Genomic DNA, 19,955 nt, shown 5'->3' with positions numbered 1-19,955 from the left:
ATGAATCTCTAGAAACAATTCTCACTTTTGCCCCCTGTTATAGACCCCCCTCAGCTCCCAGCTGTGCCCTGGACACCATATGTGAATCGATTGCTCCCCATCTATCTTCAGAGTTCGTTCTGTTAGGTGACCTATACTGGAATATGCTTAACACCCCGGCCGTCCAACAATCCAAGCTAGATGCCCTCAATCTCACACAAATGATCAAGAAACCCACTAGGTACAACCCTAAATCCGTAAACATGGGCACCCTCATAGCTGATATCCTGACTAACTTGCCCTCCAAATACACCTCTGCTGTTTTCAATCAGGATCTCAGCGGTCACTGCCACATTGCCTGCATCCGTTATGGGTCCGCGGTCAAACAACCACCGCTCATCACTGTCAAACACTTCTGCGAGCAGGCCTTTCTAATCGACCTATTTGATACACTGCCGATTTTGCAGGTTTCCCTACTTACAAAGCATGTAGAGGTCTGAAATTTTTACCAGCAACAGCCCCAAAACCTGAAGGATCTGGAGAAGGTCTGTATGGAGGAGTGGGCCAAAATCCCTGCTGCATTGTGTGCAAACCTGGTCAAGAACTACAGGAAACGTATGATCTCTGTAATTGCAAACAAAGGTTTCTGTACCAAATATTAAGTTCCGCTTTTCTGATGTATCAAATACTTATGTCATGCAATAAAATGCAAATGAATTACTTAAAAATCATACAATGTGAGTTTCTGGATTTTTGTTCTAAATTCCGTCTCTCACAGTTGAAGTGTACCTGTGATAAAAAAAATTACAGACCTGTACATGCTTTGTAAGTAGGAAAACCTGCAAAATCGGCAGTGTATCAAATACTTTTTTTTTTTACAAATCCGTCAAGACACCAACTTAGACTTTACCGTGAAATGCTTTACTTACAAGCCCTTAACCAACAGAGCAGTTGAAGAAGAAGAAAATATTTACCAAGTAGACTAAAATAAAAAGTTAATAATAAAAAGTAACACAATGAGAATAATGAGGCTATATACAGGGGGCACCGGTACCGAATCAGTGTGGAGGCTATATAAAGGGGGCACCGGAACCAAGTCAGTGTGCGGGGGTACAGGCTAGTTGAGGTAATCTGTACATGAATGTGGGGGCGTAGTGACTATGCATAGGTAACAAACAACCAGTGAGTAGCAGCAGTGTACAAAAGGGAGGGGGGAAGGGGGTCAATGTAAATTGTCTAGTGGCGATTTTATGAATTGTTCAGCAGTTGTATGGCTTGGGGGTAGAAGCTGTTGAGGAGGCTTTTGGTCCTTGGCGCTCCGGCACCACTTGCCGTGCGGAAGCAGAGAAAACTGTTTAAAACTTGGGTGACTGGAGTCTCTGACAATTTTGTGGGCTTTCCTCAGATGGCAGGAAGCTTAGCCACAGTGATGTACTGGGCTGTTCGCACTACCCTCTGTAGTGCCATACGGTCAGATGCCGAGCAGTTGCCATACCAGGTGGAGATGCAACCGGTCAGGATGCTCTCGGTGGTGCAGCTGCATTACCTTTTGAGGATCTGGGGACCCATGCAAAATCTTTTCAGTCTCCTGAGGGGGAAAAGGTTTTGTTGTGCCCTCTTCATGACTGTCTTGGTATATACCCATGTAGGTGATTGAAAGATCAACTGAGGTCCACACTCCAGTCCAATTGATGGTGGTAATGCACCTTAAAGTTGGTTGCCAACCGCCATATAAAGTCCAAAGAAGAAAAAGAAGCCTGAAGAAAGGAGAAATGACGAGAAACAAATTTGGTTTACCTTTTGTGGCATCGTGACTGGTTACCTTTATTGATGTGATATGAAAGTGTTGTGTGAAATTATTTTGATGTGATATGACAGTATTGTGTGAAATTATGTTGATGTGATATGAAAGTACAGCGATTTATGTTTCTAGAAATGTATCGCAATTAAGAAACGATTCACATTTAGGTGGATTATTGGACTAATATAGCTGCCAGAGCCAGTCTACCTCTGAAAATAACAAAGTCCTTGTACCTTGAGGAGTAACGGGGGCAGCAATCAGCAGTAGAAACAATAACAAAGCGTACTCCCTGCCCGTTTCGGTAAAAAGCTGAGGAATGGGGCTGGAAAAATGCAACCCTCCATGATATCAACATTCTAGTTTTAACCATGTTTTGAGGATATACAGTGTTTGTTTATATTTAATGACAAACATTTTTTTTAAAGCTTATATTCTGGGTTCTGATGGGGTACGACAGTTGATCTAAGCTCCTGAGGCATTTATAAGTGAATTCTTCAAGAAACAGATGGGTACATATCATCAAGCTACAAAATTGATGTAACAACTGCTGATTGCCCCTCTAAGAGTACATATTGGGCTAATCTAATATGAGATATTGAGGACTACAGTATTTCAGGCATTGTCATTAGATGCATTTGATCAATTGTTAACATTTTGTTGATGGTCCACTCTTGATGTTCTACACGTTCCAGTGTAGCTTCAGCCATTCCTACAGAACAACATTAAAGTGTAAAACCCCTTTACTGCATATTGGTTCAACGACTGCAGAGACTGTACTTACTGGTGTTAAACAGATCTCCAACCTCCTCTTCTTCTTTCAATGTGACAGTCATCTCCCCCTCCTCTTTCACTCCCAAAACTGCATCTTCCTCTTTCTCTTCCTCCTCTTCTTTTAATGTAACATCCTCCTCCTCTTTCACTCTGAACGAGTCTTCCTCTTCTTTCACTGAAACGTCTTTCTCAGCCTCACCTTCTACTTGTTTTTGTATTGTAACAGCCTCCTCTTCCTCCTCCTCTTTGACCAGAGCTTCTTTCTCCGTCCAGCAGACCTCCTCTTATTTATCAGGAGGAGAGTAGCTTAGTGACCTCATGGTCGGGGCTAGCGACTAGCCTAGTTCTAAGCTAACCTAGCAAACCAGCTAGCTGACAAACGTAAATATATAATTAAATGGGCCAACAAGGACATACGACAGATGTGTGTTTAGTTCACAGAGACTAAAATACACCAAAAACAGTGTGAAGAGCGTGAATGTTGTAGCTGTGTTTGCTAGAAAGCTACCGAGGCGTCTGACTAGCTGTTTTTGTTGAAGGAGCGTCCAGTCCACTAGATTATACGTCCCACAGGCAGGGTCCCCTGAACCTAAAAAAAGCACATACACCATTTGCTGACTGTTGTGGGCAACGCAGTTGAGGAACCAAAAGTACATTTTTCATTTATTAAGTTTATTAAGTCGTTCAAAGAGAAGCATGTGTTGATTGATACGTGTTTAATGAGTGAGAATTTAAAACAAACTTTACACCCACTACATATTTAAATTGAACCATAGTTCTAACATGGATCATTTTGACACCAGAGACATATATTTTATCATAGCCAAAATGTGGTTTATTCAATTCTTCAATTTTTTCATGACTTTGTCAATCAACTTGTTCTTAATAAATCAAAATAATGGTTTAGTGATTCTGTATAAATATGGACTTTTAACAAATTCAAATCCTTTGGAGTCACCCCAGCCAAAAGCACCTTCGATAAATAGGACGTTAATTTCAAATCAAAATCTAATCACATTTTATCGGTCACATACATGTGTTTAGAAGATATAATTGCGGGTGTAGAGAAATGCTTGTGGTTCTAGAGTCGATAGTTCTCTATATCTAACAATTTCACAACAAATACCCAATACACACAAATCTAAGTATTTGAATCTAGGTTTCTCTGTAGACATGATCCATCCCACCAGAGGGTGGAGGGGCAACTGTATCACTGGTTTTGACCAGACAGACACCTGCAGACACACAGTATTGTGCCTCCCATGTACCCTTCTAAGATTGGACTTTTCTATACCAAGTATCACATGACTGTGTACAAAACTGCCAGGGGTAGAAAACTTTGACAACACTCTGCCAACGGAAGAAAACTGCCAACACTCTGCTAGCGGTATACAGTGCATTTGTAATGTATTCAGACCCCTTCACTTATCCCGCATTTTTTTTAAACGTTACAGCCTTATTCTAAACTTGAAGATTTTTTCCCCCACATCAAATCTACACACAATACCCCATAATGACATCACAAAACCCCATAATGACATCACAAAACCCCATAATGACAAACCAAAAATAAGTTTTTAGACATTTTTGCACATTTCTTAACTTAAGTATTCAGACCCTTTACTATGACACTTGAAATGGTGCTCAGATGCATCCTGATTCCATTGATCATCCTTGAGATGTTTCTTCAACTTGTTTGGAGTCCACCTGTGGTAAATTCAATTGATTGGACATGATTTGGAAAGGCACACACCTGTCTATATAAGGTCCCACAGGTAACAGTGGATGTCAGAGCAAAAACCAAGCCATGAGGTCAAATAAATCATCTGTTGAGCTCTGAGACAGGATTGCGTCAAGGCACAGATCTGGGGAAGGGTATTTCTGCAGCATTGAAGGTCCCCAAGAACACAGTGGCCTCCATAATTCTTAATTGGAGGAAGGTTGGAACCACCAAGACTCTTCCAAGAGCTGGCCACCCGGCCAAACTAAGAAATCGGGGGAGAAAGGCCTTCATCAGGGAAGGGAACAAGAACCCGATGGTCACCCTGACAGAGCTACAGATTTCCTCTGTGGAGATGGGAGAACCTTCCGGAAGGACAACAATCTCAGCAGCACTCCACCGATCAGGACTTTATGGAAGAGTGGGCAGACGGAATCCACTCCACAGTAAAAGGCACATGACTGCCAGCTTGGAGGTTGCCGAAAGGCATTCAGGCCAAAGAGTTCAATCTTGGTTTCATCAGACCAGATAATCTTGTTTCTCATGGTCTGAGAGTCTTTAGGTGCCTTTTGGCAAACTCTAAGCGGGCTTTAATGTGCCTTTTACTGAGGAGTGGCCTCCGTCTGGCCACTCTACCACAAAGGCCTGATTGGTGGAGTGCTGCAGAGATGGTTGTCCTTCTGGAAGGTTCTCCCATCCCTACAGAGTAACTCTAGAGCTGTCAGAGTGACCATCGGGTTCTTGGTCACCTCCCTGACAAAGGCCCTTCTCCCCCGATTGCGCAGTCTGGCCGGGTGGCCAGCTCATTGCTTGGTGTTTGATCTGACATGCATTGTCAACTGTGAGACCTTATATAGACAGGTGTAACCATATACAATATGATTTCGTGTGGCCTAAACAAAAACACAAATTCTCAGTCAAAAATATAAGTCAGAATACACTCTTTCTATTCTCTCATTTGATTTCAGGTTCTCTGAATGTTCTTCCACACAGACAGCAGTGGTAGGACTTTTACCGTGTTTATCCTCTTATACTCCTTCAGGCTACTTGACCAGGTAAAACTCTATCCAGACTGGGAGCATTGGAAAGGGTTTTCTCTTCTGTATCCTCTCATGAGCTTTAAGTTCTGCCATTCGTGAGAATCTATTTTTACACTGGGAGCAGAAAATGCTTTTCTCCTCTATGTATTCTCTCATGCCTTTTCAGGTTAGTTAACATGGTAAAACTCTTTTCACACTGGGAACATTGGTAAGGCTTTTCTCCTGTGTGTATCCTCTCGTGAGCTTTCAGGTGCCCTATCTGAGTAAAACTCTTTCCACACTGGGAACATTGGAAAGGCTTTTCTCCTGTGTGTATCCTCTCATGAGCTTGAAGGTCCCATAACTGAGTAAAACTCATTCCACAGTGGGAACAGTGATGAGGCTTTTCTCCTGTGTGTATTCTCTCATGCCTTTTCAGGTTAGCTAACACGGCAAAACTCTTTCCACACTGGGAGCATTGGTAAGGCTTTTCTCCTGTGTGTAGTCTCGCATGCTTTTTTAGGTTTCCTATCCGAGTAAAACTCTTTCCACAATGGGAACATTGGAATGGCTTTTCTCCTTTGTGTATTCTCTCATGCTCTTTTAATTGCCCTATCTTAGTAAAACTCTTTCCACACTGGGAACATTGGAAAGGCTTTTCTCCTGTGTGTTTCCTCTTATGAGCTTTTAGGTCCCCATCCTGATTAAAACTCATTCCACATTGGGCACAGTGATAAGGCTTTTCTCCTGTGTGTATTCTCTCGTGTCTTTTCAGGTTAGCTAACACAGCAAAACTCTTTCCACACTGGGAGCATTGGAAAGGCTTTTCTCCTGTGTGTGTCCTCTCATGCAGTTTTAGGTTCCCTAACCAGCAAAAACTCTTTTCACAGTGGGAGCAGTGGTGTTGTCTGGCTGGTTTTGGCGTCTCTGGGTCTGGTTCCCTTGAAGGACTCTTCCTGCTGTCAGAGTGAGACTCTGTTTTCTCTCCTGCCAAAGACAAACAGAGTATCTCGTTAAACAGAGACCTGAATGAAACCTCCACATGATAAAACTGTCTTCCTATGAGGTTTAATCTAGACTAGATCCCTCAATAAAAGAGCAGAACTGGTCATCACAGAGTTGCTGTAGTGCTTTGTAGGCTGGGTAAATCCATTTGAATTCCATACATTTTTGACAGCATCCCTTTTGATTTACAAAAACATTTACTTACATGTTTGCCTTTGGAAGAAGTGGTAAAAACATTAATGAGATATACAGTACCAGTCAAAAGTTGACACACCTACTAATTCCAGCGGTTTTCTTTATATTTACTATTTTTTACATTGTAGACTAATAGTGAAGACATGAAATCCATGAAATAACACATATGGAATCATGTAGTAACCAAAAAAGTGGTAAACAAATCCAAATATATTTTAGAATATTCAAAGTAGCCACCCTTTGCCTTCATGACAGCTTTGCACACTCTTGGCATTCTCTCAACCAGCTTCACCTGGAATGCTTTTCCAACAGTCTTGAAGGAGTTCTCACATATGCTGAGCAATTGTTGGCTGCTTTTCCTTCACTCTGCGGTCCAACTCATCCCAAACCATCTCAATTGGGTTGAGGTCGGGTGATTGTGGTGGCCAGGTCATCTGATGCAGCACTCCATCACTCTCCTTCTTGGTCAAATAGCCCTTACACAGCCTGGAGGTGTGTTGGGAGATTGGCCTGCTGAGAAACAAATGATAGTCCCACTAAGCGCAAACCAGATGGGATGGTGTATCGCTTCAGAATGCTGTCGTAGCCAGACAGGTGTGTGCCTTTCCAAATCATGTCCAATCAATTGAATTTCCACAGGTGGACTCCAATCAAGTTGTAGAAACATCTCAACGATGATCAATGGAAACAGTATGCACCCGAGCTCAATTTCAAGTCTCAGATTAAAAGGTTTGAATACTTATGTACATAATATTAAATAAGTAAATAAGAAATAAAAATGTTTTTTCTTATAATAAATGTAGCATTTTTTCTAAAAACCTATTTACGCCTTTTCATTATCGGTTATTGTGTGTAGATTGATGAGGATTTTTATTCATTGTAGAATAAGGCTGTAATGTAACAAAATGTGGAAAGACTTTAGTGACAAATAAAAATAGTTTTTTATATATATATTTGTTATTATATCTCTCAGATACAGGACAAATACCTCAGAACAAACTTCATTTACATTTTTTGGGGGAAACAATGTTACTGTGGTTATCGTTGTTCCATGTTGTGAATGTTATCCAATGTGTTACTATGGTTACTGTTGTTCCATGTTGTGAATGTTATCCAATGTGTTACTATGGTTACTGTTGTTCCATGTTGTGAATGTTATCCAATGTGTTACTATGGTTACTGTTGCTCCATATTGTGAATGTTCTCCAATGTGTTACAGCAGTATGAACAAATATTTTATTGACAAAACCATTTTTTAATATTTTTGTTGATACTTACAATTCAAAATTAATTCCGTTGTTGTTGGAGTGAGGCCTAGCCGACTGGTGAAGGGGGTCTCATTCACATTGGGAAATTATTTGGCAATCCTTTCTTTGGGGTAATTATATCATTTGGGAAAATGTATTTCAATTTATTTACCTGTTGGACCCACCACTATGTCATTTCTCTCCTGTTCTATTAGACCCACCACTATGTAATTTCTCTCCTGTTCTATTGGATCCACCACTGTCATTTATCTCCTGTTCTATTAGACCCACCACTATGTAACTTCTCTCCTGTTCTATTAGACCCACCACTATGTCATTTCTCTCCTGTTCTATTGGATCCACCACTATGTCATGTCTCTCCTGTTCTATTAGACCCACCACTATGTCATTTCTCTCCTGTTCTATTAGACCCACCACTTTGTCATTTCTCTCCTGTTCTATTGGACCCACCACTATGTCATTTCTCTTCTGTTCTATTGGACACACCGTGTGTCATTTCTCTCCTGCTCTATTCGTTTTCATATCAAAATTATTTCATTGTCAAGAAGCCAAAAGGCACAATCCTAGTTGTTGCAACTTTAGACTCCCCCTCTTTCTAAGTTTCTAAAAGAGGTTTTCATCTGTCAGATACGAACCTCTACCAGATGGACTGTATAGAACGGTGTGTTCATCTCTGTCAGATATGAACCTCTACCAGGTGGACTGTATAGACTGGTGTGTTCATCTCTGTCAGATATGAACCTCTACCAGGTGGACTGTATAAAACGGTGTGTTCATCTCTGTCAGATATGAACCTCTATCAGGTGGACTGTATAGAACGGTGTGTACATCTCTGTCAGATATGAACCTCTACCAGGTGGACTGTATAGAACAGTGTGTACATCTCTGTCAGATATGAACCTCTATCAGGTGGACTGTATAGAACGGTGTGTTCTAATAAAACACTATAGGAGTTGTCTCCAGATGCATATTCATGCCATGAGGCTAGTAGCTTAGCATTTCTCTCCATTGAATACAGGCGGTTGACGTCAACAACCCTCAGACTGGGGGCATTGTGTGTAGTAAATTATGGGCATTGTGTGTAGTAAATCATCACAACACAAAAATCACTACATGCCGTGCCCCCAGTCTGCAGTCAGCATTTAGACCCTTCTCAAATATACATGTTAAGTCACTTTTTGGAAACGGAACGGAAAAAACAAGGGGTAGCTTGCTCTCTATGTCGTCTGGTGATTCTAGACATATCAGACATCATCCCAGGGCTCTTCGTTGAAGAGGTATTGACAAGCCAACTCCGAATATCCAAAGTGAACAAAAACTATTTAAGGCGGAACTTACTGGTGTTAATCAGATCTCCTATCTCCACCTCTTCATCTTTCAATGTGACAGTAATCTCCCCTTCCTTCTTCACTCCAAAAACTGCATCATCATCTTTCTCTTCCTCCTCCTCTTTCACTCTGAACTCGTCTTCCTCTTCTTTCACTGAAACGTCTTCCTCTTCTTCTTCTTCTTTCACTGTAACAGCCTCACCCTCTACTTCTTGTTTAACTGTAACATCCTCCTCTTCCTTCTCCTCTTTCACGACAACGTTCAGCCCCAGAGCTTCTTTCTCCGTCCAGCAGATCTCCTCTTCTTTAACAGGATGAAAGTAGTTTAGGGAGCTCATGGTCGGGGATGTTAACTAGCTAGCTATAATTAGCGACTAGGCTAGTGCTAACTTAACCAGCCAGATACTATTGCTGACGAATAAAGAATAACGAAATATTAAATTAAATAGGTTAACAAGTAGATACGACAGAAGTGTGTCTAAAACACAGTAGCTAATATACTTCGAAAGCGTAGAAATGGCTTGAATCTATCGGCTATGTTGTCTAGCAAGCTACCGAGGTGGTTGACGAGCTGTTTCTGAAGAAAAGTCCACTAGATTATACGTCACGCTGGCAGCGTCGCCTGAAAGACGCACAACGCCGTCTGCTGACTGGAGGGGAAACGCAGTTGATAATCATATTTTATTTTCAGATAAAGTTCATTTTAAATGTATTTAATTAACTTTTTTAAACTTTAGTTTACAGCGCATTCTGAAAGTATTCAGACCCTTTGACTTTTTCCACATTTTGTTACCTTTACCTACCTTTGTATTCTAAAATGGATTAAATAGAAAATGTTCCTCATCAATCTACACACAATATTTTTTATTTAACTAGGCAAGTCAGTTAAGAACAAATTCTTATTTACAATGACGGCCTACCAAACCTGGACGATGCTGGTCCAATTGTGCATCCCTATGGGACTCACTGCCAGATGTGATTCAGTGCCTTAGACGGTTGCGCCACTCGGGAGCCCATCGTACATCAGCTGATATCTCAAAGTGCTGTACAGAAACCCAGCCTAAAACCGCAAACAGCAAGCAATGCCGGTGTAGAAGCACGGTGGCTAGGAAAAACTCCCTAGAAAGGCAACAAACCTAGGATGAAACCTAGAGAGGAAACAGGCTATGTGGGATGGCCAGTCCTCTTCTGGCTGTGCCGGGTGGAGATTATAACAGAACATGGCCAAGATGTTCAAATGTTCAGCATGGTCAAATAATAATGATCACAGGCAGAACAGTTGAAACTGGAGGTGGACTGGGGACAGCAAGGAGTCATCATGTCAGGTAGTCCTGAGGCATGGTCCTAGGGCTCAGGTCCTCCGAGAGAGAGAAAGAAAGAGAGAATTAGAGAGAGCATACTTAAATTCACACAGGACACCAGATAGGACAGGAGAAGTACTCCAGATATAACAAACTGACCCTAGCCCCCAGACACATAAACTACTGCAGCATAAATACTGGAGGCTGAGACAGGATGGGTCAGGAGACACTGTGGCCCCATCCGATGACACCCCCAGACAGGGCCAAACAGGAAGGATATAACCCCACCCACTTTGCCAAAGCACAGGCCCCACACCACTAGAGGGATATCTTCAACCACCAACTTACCATCCTGAGACAAGGCCGAGTATAGCCCACAAAGATCTCTGCACCATCGAGACTTCTGAACTGCACCATCGAGAGCATCCTGACTGGTTGCATCCCTGCCTGGAATGGCAACTGCTCTGCCTCCGACCACAAGGCACTACAGAGGGCAGTGTGTACAGCCCAGTACATCACTTGGGCCAAGATTCCTGCCATCCAGGACCTCTATCCCAGGTGGTGTCAGAGGAAGCCCCCCCACTCTCTGTTATCATCTATGCATAGTCACTTTAATAACTCTACCTACATGTACATATTACCTCAATTACCTCGACTAACTGGTGCCACCGCACATTGACTCTGTACCGGTACCCCCTGTATATCGTCTAGCTAGTTATTTAACTTCTGTTCTTTAATTACTGGTTCCTTTTATTTGTTATTCTTATTTGTACTTTTTTTAAACTGCATTGTTGGTTAGGGGCTTGTAAATAAGCATTTCACTGTAAGATAAAATTAAATTTGGTTTGATAGACTCATAGTATCAAATCAAATTTTATTTGTCACATACACATGGTTAGCAGATGTTAATGCGAGTGTAGCGAAATGCTTGTGCTTCTAGTTCCAACAATGCAGTAATAACCAACGAGTAATCTAACCTAACAATTCCACAACAGCTACCTTATACACACAAGTGTAAAGGGATAAAGAATATGTACATAAAGATATATGAATGAGTGATGGTACAGAAAGGCATAGGCAAATGCAGTAGATGGTATCGAGTACAGTATATACATATGAGATGAGTAATGTAGGGTATGTAAACATATTAAGTGGCATTGTTTAAAGTGGCTAGTGATACATTTTTTCCATCAATTTCCATTATTAAAGTGGCTGGATTTGAGTCAGTATGTTGGCAGCAGCCACTCAATGTTAGTGGTGGCTGTTTAACAGTCCGATGGCCTTGAGATAGAAGCTGTTTTTCAGTCTCTCGGTCCCTGCTTTGATGCACCTGTACTGAACTCGCCTTCTGGATGATAGCGGGGTGAACAGGCAGTGGCTCGGGTGATTGTTGTCCTTGATGATCATTATGTCCTTCCTGTGACATCGGGTGGTGTATAGGTGTCCTGGAGGGCAGGTAGTTTGCCACTGGTGATGCGTTGTGCAGACATCACTACCCTCTGGAGAGCCTTACGGTTGTGGGCGGAGCAGTTGCAGGTGGTGATACAGCCCGACAGGATGCTCTCGATTGTGCATCTGTAGAAGTTTGTGAGTGCTTTTGGTGACAAGCCAAATTTCGTCAGCCTCCTGAGGTTGAAGAGGCGCTGCTGCGCCTTCTTCACCACGCTGTCAGTGTGGTGGACCAATTCAGTTTGTCCGTGATGTGTACACCGAGGAACTTAAAACTTACTACCCTCTCCACTATTGTTCCATCGATGTGGATAGGGGGGTGTTCCCTCTGCTGTTTCCTGAAGTCCACAATCATCTCCTTAGTTTTGTTGACGTTGAGTGTGAGGTTATTTTCCTGACACCACACTCCGAGGGCCCTCACCTCCTCCCTGTAGGCCGTCTCGTCGTTGTTGGTAATCAACCACTGTTGTGTCGTCCGCAAACTTGATGATTGAGTTGGAGGCGTGCGTGGCCACGCAGTCGTGGGTGAACAGGGAGTACAGGAGAGGGCTCAGAACGCACCCTTGTGGGGCCCCAGTGTTGAGGATCAGCGGGGTGGAGATGTTGTTGCCTACCCTCACCACCTGGGGGCGGCCCGTCAGGAAGTCCAGTACCCAGTTGCACAAGGCGGGGTCGAGACCAAGAGCTTGATGACGAGCTTGGAGGGCACTATGGTGTTAAATGCCGAGCTGTAGTCGATGAACAGCATTCTCACATAGGTATTCCTCTTATCTAGATGCGTTAGGGCAGTGTGCAGTGTGGTTGCGATTACGTCATCTGTGGACCTATTGGGGCAGTAAGCAAATTGGAGTGGGTCTAGGGTGTCAGGTAGGGTGGAGGTGATATGGTCCTTAACTAGTCTCTCAAAGCACTTCATGATGACGGAAGTGAGTGCTACGGGGCGGTAATCGTTTAGCTCAGTTACCCTTAGCTTTCTTGGGAACAGGAACAATGGTGGCCCTCTTGAAGCATGTGGGAACAACAGACTGGGATAGGGATTGATTGAATATGTCCGTAAACACACCAGCCAGCTGGTCTGCGCATGCTCTGAGGGCGCGGCTGGGGATGCCGTCTGGGCCTGCAGCCTTGCGAACATTCTAAAGTTCTAAATTGAGCAGCTGCTGAAAAATGAGCTCCTGTATATATTGAGATTTAAATGTTTTTTTAGAGTGAAGTACATCGAAACAATCAAGAGAAAACTGCAAGACTCAATAGAAGACAAAACAAGGAACAAACCAAAAAAGACAGGCTTTTGAAAAATTAACTATTTTTCATAAAATTGTACAGTTATCTTAGCTAGCTGAATTGCTAGCAGAATTGTTTACTTGTTGCTAAGAAGTTGCTAGGGACTCTCCTGGAAGAAGCTAGCTAGCTTACAAAGAATAACAACAAAAATATCTAGTTAACAGAAGAAAGGAAGACAAAATAAGGACAAAGAAGGACAGAAGAAAAGGAAAAGAAAGAGGACAACAAAGTGAAACAGTCAGCACTTCTATTGCAACAGTATTTCGTCGTCCTAACGTAGTCTACACTGCTATCTGCCCAGCAGCTAGCCAGCTAGCAAACGTCCACCGTCTACCGAATAGCAGCACTGTAGAAACTATTACACTCAACTGAACGACTTCATTAGTGTAGTGTTAGCTAGCTACATAGTTGTCTTTGCTGTCTTCGTATCCAAGATAATTGTGTAGTTTAGAGCGTGTAGTCTTAGAGTGATTATCTTAATTTACCGAGGTTAGCTAGCCAGCTATTTGTCGTCCTTAACGTAGGAGACACTGCTAGCTAGCCAACAGCTAGCCAACGTCTACTGAATAGAACTTCCGCACTCAACATTTTCATTTCATTTCATTACAGCACAACGGTTTGATTTGTTTGATCGTAGCTAGCTACATAGCTAGCTACATAGGGTGTATCAAAGATAATTGTGTAGTCTAGAGTGATTTTCTAGGTTAGCTAGCCAGCTATTGTCGTTCTTTTAACGCAACGTAACGTAATCAACACTGCTAGCTGCCAGCTGGCCCCGAATAGCAGCACTGTAGAAACTATTACACTCAACGGAACGACTTGATTAGTGTAGTGTCAACAACGCAGCCACTGCCAGCTAGCCTACAAAGTCAACAACGCAGCCACTGCCAGCTAGCCTACTTCAGCAGTACTGTATCATTTTAATCATTTTAGTCAATAAGATTCTTGCTACGTAAGCTTAACTTTCTGAACATTCGAGACGTGTAGTCCACTTGTCATTCAATCTCCTTGCATTAGCGTAGCCTCTTCTGTAGCCTGTCAACTATGTGTCTGTCTATCGCTGTTCTCTCCTCTCTGCACAGACCATACAAACGCTCCACACCGCGTGGCGCGGCCACCTAATCTGGTGGTCCCAGCGCGCACGACCCACGTGGAGTTCCAGGTCTCCGGTAGCCTCTGGAACTGCCGATCTGCGGCCAACAAGGCAGAGTTCATCTCAGCCTATGCCTCCCTCCAGTCCCTCGACTTCTTGGCACTGACGGAAACATGGATCACCACAGATAACACTGCTACTCCTACTGCTCTCTCTTCGTCCGCCCACGTGTTCTCGCACACCCGAGCTTCTGGTCAGCGGGGTGGTGGCACCGGGATCCTCATCTCTCCCAAGTGGTCATTCTCTCTTTCTCCCCTTTCCCATCTGTCTATCGCCTCCTTTGAATTTCATGCTGTCATAGTTACCAGCCCTTTCAAGCTTAACATCCTTATCATTTATCGCCCTCCAGGTCCCCTCGGAGAGTTCATCAAAGAGCTTGATGTCTTGATAAGCTCCTTTCCTGAGGACGGCTCACCTCTCACAGTTCTGGGCGACTTTAACCTCCCCACGTCTACCTTTGACTCATTCCTCTCTGCCTCCTTCTTTCCACTCCTCTCCTCTTTTGACCTCACCCTCTCACCTTCCCCCTACTCACAAGGCAGGCAATACGCTTGACCTCATCTTTACTAGATGCTGTTCTTCCACTAACCTCATTGCAACTCCCTCCAAGTCTCCGACCACTACCTTGTATCCTTTTCCCTCTCGCTCTCATCCAACACTTCCCACACTGCCCCTACTCGGATGGTATCGCGCCGTCCCAACCTTCGCTCTCTCTCCCCCGCTACTCTCTCCTCTTCCATCCTATCATCTCTTCCCTCTGCTCAAACCTTCTCCAACCTATCTCCTGATTCTGCCTCCTCAACCCTCCTCTCCTCCCTTTCTGCATCCTTTGACTCTCTATGTCCCCTATCTTCCAGGCCGGCTCGGTCCTCCCCTCCCGCTCCGTGGCTCGACGACTCATTGCGAGCTCACAGAACAGGGCTCCAGGCAGCCGAGCGGAAATGGAGGAAAACTCGCCTCCCTGCGGACCTGGCATCCTTTCACTCCCTCCTCTCTACATTTTCCTCCTCTGTCTCTGCTGCTAAAGCCACTTTCTACCACTCTAAATTCCAAGCATCTGCCTCTAACCCTAGGAAGCTCTTTGCCACCTTCTCCTCCCTCCTGAATCCTCCCCCCTCCTCCCTCTCTGCAGATGACTTCGTCAACCATTTTGAAAAGAAGGTCGGCGACATCCGATCCTCGTTTGCTAAGTCAAACGACACCGCTGGTTCTGCTCACACTGCCCTACCCTGTGCTCTGACCTCTTTCTCCCCTCTCTCTCCAGATGAAATCTCGCGTCTTGTGACGGCCGGCCGCCCAACAACCTGCCCGCTCGACCCTATCCGCTCCTCTCTTCTCCAGACCATTTCCGGAGACCTTCTCCCTTACCTCACCTCGCTCATCAACTCATCCCTGACCGCTGGCTGTCCCTTCCGTCTTCAAGAGAGCGAGAGTTGCACCCCCTTCTGAAAAAACCTACACTCGATCCCTCCGATGTCAACAACTACAGACCAGTATCCCTTCTTTCTTTTCTCTCCAAAACTCTTGAACGTGCCGTCCTTGGCCAGCTCTCCCGCTATCTCTCTCAGAATGACCTTCTTGATCCAAATCAGTCAGGTTTCTAGACTAGTCATTCAACTGAGACTGCTCTTCTCTGTATCACGGAGGCGCTCCGCACTGCTAAAGCGAACTCTCTCTCCTCTGCTCTCATCCTTCTAGACCTATCGGCTGCCTTCGATACTGTGAACCATCAGATCCTCCTCTCCACCCTCTCCGAGTTGGGCATCTCCGGCGCGGCCCACGCTTGGATTGCGTCCTACCTGACAGGTTGCTCCTGTAGGTGGCGTGGCGAGTCTGTCTCCTCACCACGCGCTCTCACCACTGGTGTCCCCCAGGGCTCTGTTCTAGGCCCTCTCCTATTCTCGCTATACACCAAGTCACTTGGCTCTGTCATAACCTCACATGGTCTCTCCTATCATTGCTATTTGACGCTTCTCCTTTCCCCCTTCTGATGACCAGGTGGCGAAGCATGTCTGGCAGACATATCAGTGTGGATGACGGATCACCACCTCAAGCTGAACCTCGGCAAGACGGAGCTGCTCTTCCTCCCGGGGAAGGACTGCCCGTTCCATGATCTCGCCATCACGGTTGACAACTCCATTGTGTCCTCCTCCCAGAGCGCTAAGAACCTTGGCGTGATCCTGGACAACACCCTGTGTTCTCAACTAACATCAAGGCGGTGGCCCGTTCCTGTGGTTCATGCTCTACAACATCCGCAGAGTCACCCTGCCTCACACAGGACGGGCAGGTCCTAATCCAGGCACTTGTCATCTCCCGTCTGGATTACTGCAACTCGCTGTTGGCTGGGCTCCCTGCCTGTGCCATTAAACCCCTACAACTCATCCAGAACGCCGCAGCCCGTCTGGTGTTCAATGCTCCTCCGCTCTCTCCACTGGCTTCCAGTTGAAGCTCGCATCCGCTACAAGACCATGGTGCTTGCCTCGGAGCTGTGAGGGGAACGGCACCTCAGTACCTCCAGGCTCTGATCAGGCCCTACACCCAAACAAGGGCACTGCGTTCATCCACCTCTGGCCTGCTCGCCTCCCTACCACTGATGAAGTACAGTTCCGCTCAGCCCAGTCAAAACTGTTCGCTGCTCTGGCTCCCCAATGGTGGAACACACTCCCTCACGACGCCAGGACAGCGGAGTCAATCACCACCTTCCGGAGACACCTGAAACCCCACCTCTTTAAGGAATACCTAGGATAGGATAAAGTAATCCTTCTCATCCCCCCTTAAAAGATTTAGATGCACTATTGTAAAGTGGCTGTTCCACTGGATGTAATAAGGTGAATGCACCAATTTGTAAGTCGCTCTGGATAAGAGCGTCTGCTAAATGACTTAAATGTAATGTAAATGTTGCGAGGGATGACACGTTTAAATGTTTTCCTCACGTCGGCTGCAGTGAAGGAGAGTCTGCATGTTTTAGTTGCGGGCAGTGTCAGTGGCACTGTATTGTCCTCAAAGCGGGCAAAAAAGTTATTTAGTCTGCCTGGGAGCAAGACATCCTGGTCCGTGACGGTGCTGGTTCTCTTTTTGTAATCCGTGATTGACTGTAGACCCTCCCACATACCTCTTGTGTTTGAGCCGTTGAATTGAGATGCTACTTTGTCTCTATACTGACGCTTAAATGCTTAGCTTGTTTGATTGCCTTGCGGAGGAAATAGTTACACTGTTTGTATTCGGTCATGTTTCCAGTCACCTTGCCCTGATTAAAAGCAGTGGTTCGCGCTTTCAGTTTCACGCGAATGCTGCCATCAATCCACGGTTTCTGGTTTGGGAATGTTTTAATCGTTGCTATGGGAACGACATCTTCAACGCACGTTCTAACGAACTCGCACACCGAATCACCGACAATGACACCGACGCAATACGGAACATATCCCAGTCCACGTGATGGAAGCAGTCTTGGAGTGTGGAATCAGATTGGTCGGACCAGCGTTGAACAGACCTCCGCACGGGAGCTTCTTGTTTTAGTTTCTGTCTGTAGGCAGGGATCAACAAAATGGAGTCGTGGTCAGCTTTTCCGAAAGGAGGGCGGGGCAGGGCCTTATATGCGTCACTGAAGTTGCAATAGCAATGATCTAAGGTTTTTCCCGCCCTGGTTGCGCAATCGATATGCTGATAAAATTTAGGGAGTCTTGTTTTCAGATTAGCCTTGTTAAAATCTCCAGCGACAATGAATGCAGCCTCCGGATATATGGATTCCAGTTTGCAAAGAGTCAAATAAAGTTCGTTCAGAGCCATCGGTGTGTCTGCTTGGGGGGGAATATATACGGCTGTGATTATAATCGAAGATAATTCCCTTGGTAGATAATGCGGTCTACATTTGATTGTGAGGAATTCTAAATCAGGTGAACAGAAGGACTTGAGTTCCTGTATGTTGTTTTGGCCACACCACGTCACGTTAACCATAAAGCATACGCCCCCGCCCCTCTTCTTACCAGAAAGATGTTTGTTTCTGTCAGCGCGATGCATGGAGAAACCAGCTGGCTGCACCGTCTCCGATAGCGTCTCTCCAGTGAGCCATGTTTCCGTGAAGCAAAGAACGTTACAGTCTCTGATGTCCCTCTGGAATGCTACCCTTGCTCGGATTTCATCAACCTTGTTGTCAAGAGACTGGACATTGGCGAGGAGAATGCTAGGGAGTGGTGCACGATGTTCCCATCTCCGGAGTCTGACCAGAAGACCGCTTCGTTTTCCCCTTTTTTGAAGTCGTTTTTTGGGGTCGCCGGCTGGGATCCATTCTGTTGTCCTGGGTGAAAGGCAGAACACAGGGTCCGCTTCGCGAAAGTTATATTCTTGGTCGTACTGATGGTGAGTTGATGCTGCTCTTATGTTCAGTAGTTCTTCTCGACTGTATGTAATGAAACCTAAGATGACCTGGGGTACCAATGTAAGAAATAACACGTAAAAAAACTAAAAACTGCATAGTTTCCTAGGAACGCGAAGCGAGGCGGCCATCTCTGTCGGCGCCGGAAGTCCAAGGACCTGGAGAGATTCTGTATGGAGGAATGGTCTAAGATCCCACCCAATGTGTTCTCTATTCTCATAAAACATTTCAGTGTCATTATCCTCCTGAGTGGAGGGTGCTGGAGTATTGAAAACATGGGTGCCAATATTTCAGACCCCTACCTTTTGAGAATTACAGGTTAAACTATATCTCTTTCTCTGAAAAATTGTATTAGTATAAAACAATATAATTTCCCTTTATTTTTTTACATACAATATAGCTCAATATTTGAATTCTTTATTTTATAGAGTCGTTTACCTCATCTTTATCAAGGGTGTCAACAATTCTGTCCCCCACTGACCTCCATACTGCTGCTACATGGCGTAACAATACATCATGTTGATGTATATAATGAACAGACTAGGTCTATACTGCTCCTACATGGTGTAACAATACATCATGTAGATGTATATAATTAACAGACTCAGTCTATACTGCTCCTACATGGTGTAACAATACATCATGTAGATGTATATAATGAACAGACGAGGTTATATCCTACTCTACTGTATCTTAGTCTATGTATTACTCATATCATATGTATATACTGTATTCTATCCTATTCTACTGTATCTTAGTCTATGTATTACTCATCTCATATATATATATATATATATATATATATACTGTGACGGACCTGAATTTTTCTGAACGTCTCAGTGCTTCTCCTTCCAATAGTGCGCTTCCCCTTTGATTCCCAATGAAATAGCCAGCATCAGCTGCACAAAAAGGGGGTTGTGATGGAGATGTGAATGAGGATGTGTTCAACCCTCAGTTCCGAAGCTTCTCAATTCCGTTTGTTTTGTTGCCTATAAAAGTGTATTTTTTAGCCTAATAGAGTTTACCCATGATCGGATCCACTCTGTGCGTCCATGGACTACACCTCTCCGTTGTTCTTAGTGGCCTTTCTCTGCTGGAGATCTGTTGGTGGATTGGATTGTCTGACTGACCACCACCTTTTCGTATACGGTATTTCATTTGTTTTTGATGTGATGAAGACCGTGATGATTTATGTAGTTAGCTGAAGGTGAAGACATATTAGTATTTGATATGCTTTATAGTTGTGGTAAAATAGTTGTTATTTTGATTGTATGATTAATACTGGGTTTAAGCTACACTTGAATGAACAG

At 44.3% G+C, this 19,955-nt stretch overlaps 2 protein-coding genes across 2 annotated transcripts in view; both read right to left on the bottom strand.

The window, feature by feature from the left end:
* The window catches only part of LOC118370090 (zinc finger protein 501-like), a 311,132-nt gene that overhangs the window by 163,508 nt on the left and 127,669 nt on the right, over positions 1–19,955 (bottom strand). The window lies entirely within an intron of this gene.
* On the bottom strand, positions 3,244–9,652 carry LOC118383726 (zinc finger protein 239-like). The gene is made up of 2 exons (XM_052498878.1): positions 9,097–9,652; positions 3,244–6,277 (listed from the first exon to the last, which is right to left on the bottom strand). Exons 1-2 carry the CDS (start codon positions 9,422–9,424, stop codon positions 5,421–5,423), a joined length of 1,185 nt encoding a protein of 394 aa, XP_052354838.1. The 5' UTR covers positions 9,425–9,652; the 3' UTR covers positions 3,244–5,420.

Source organism: Oncorhynchus keta, chromosome 37 (assembly GCF_023373465.1).
Source record: "Oncorhynchus keta strain PuntledgeMale-10-30-2019 chromosome 37, Oket_V2, whole genome shotgun sequence".
Classification (NCBI taxonomy): Eukaryota; Metazoa; Chordata; class Actinopteri; order Salmoniformes; family Salmonidae; genus Oncorhynchus; species Oncorhynchus keta.
Note: the sequence above shows the minus strand (reverse complement) of the source record. Positions and strands in the feature narration are given on the sequence as shown.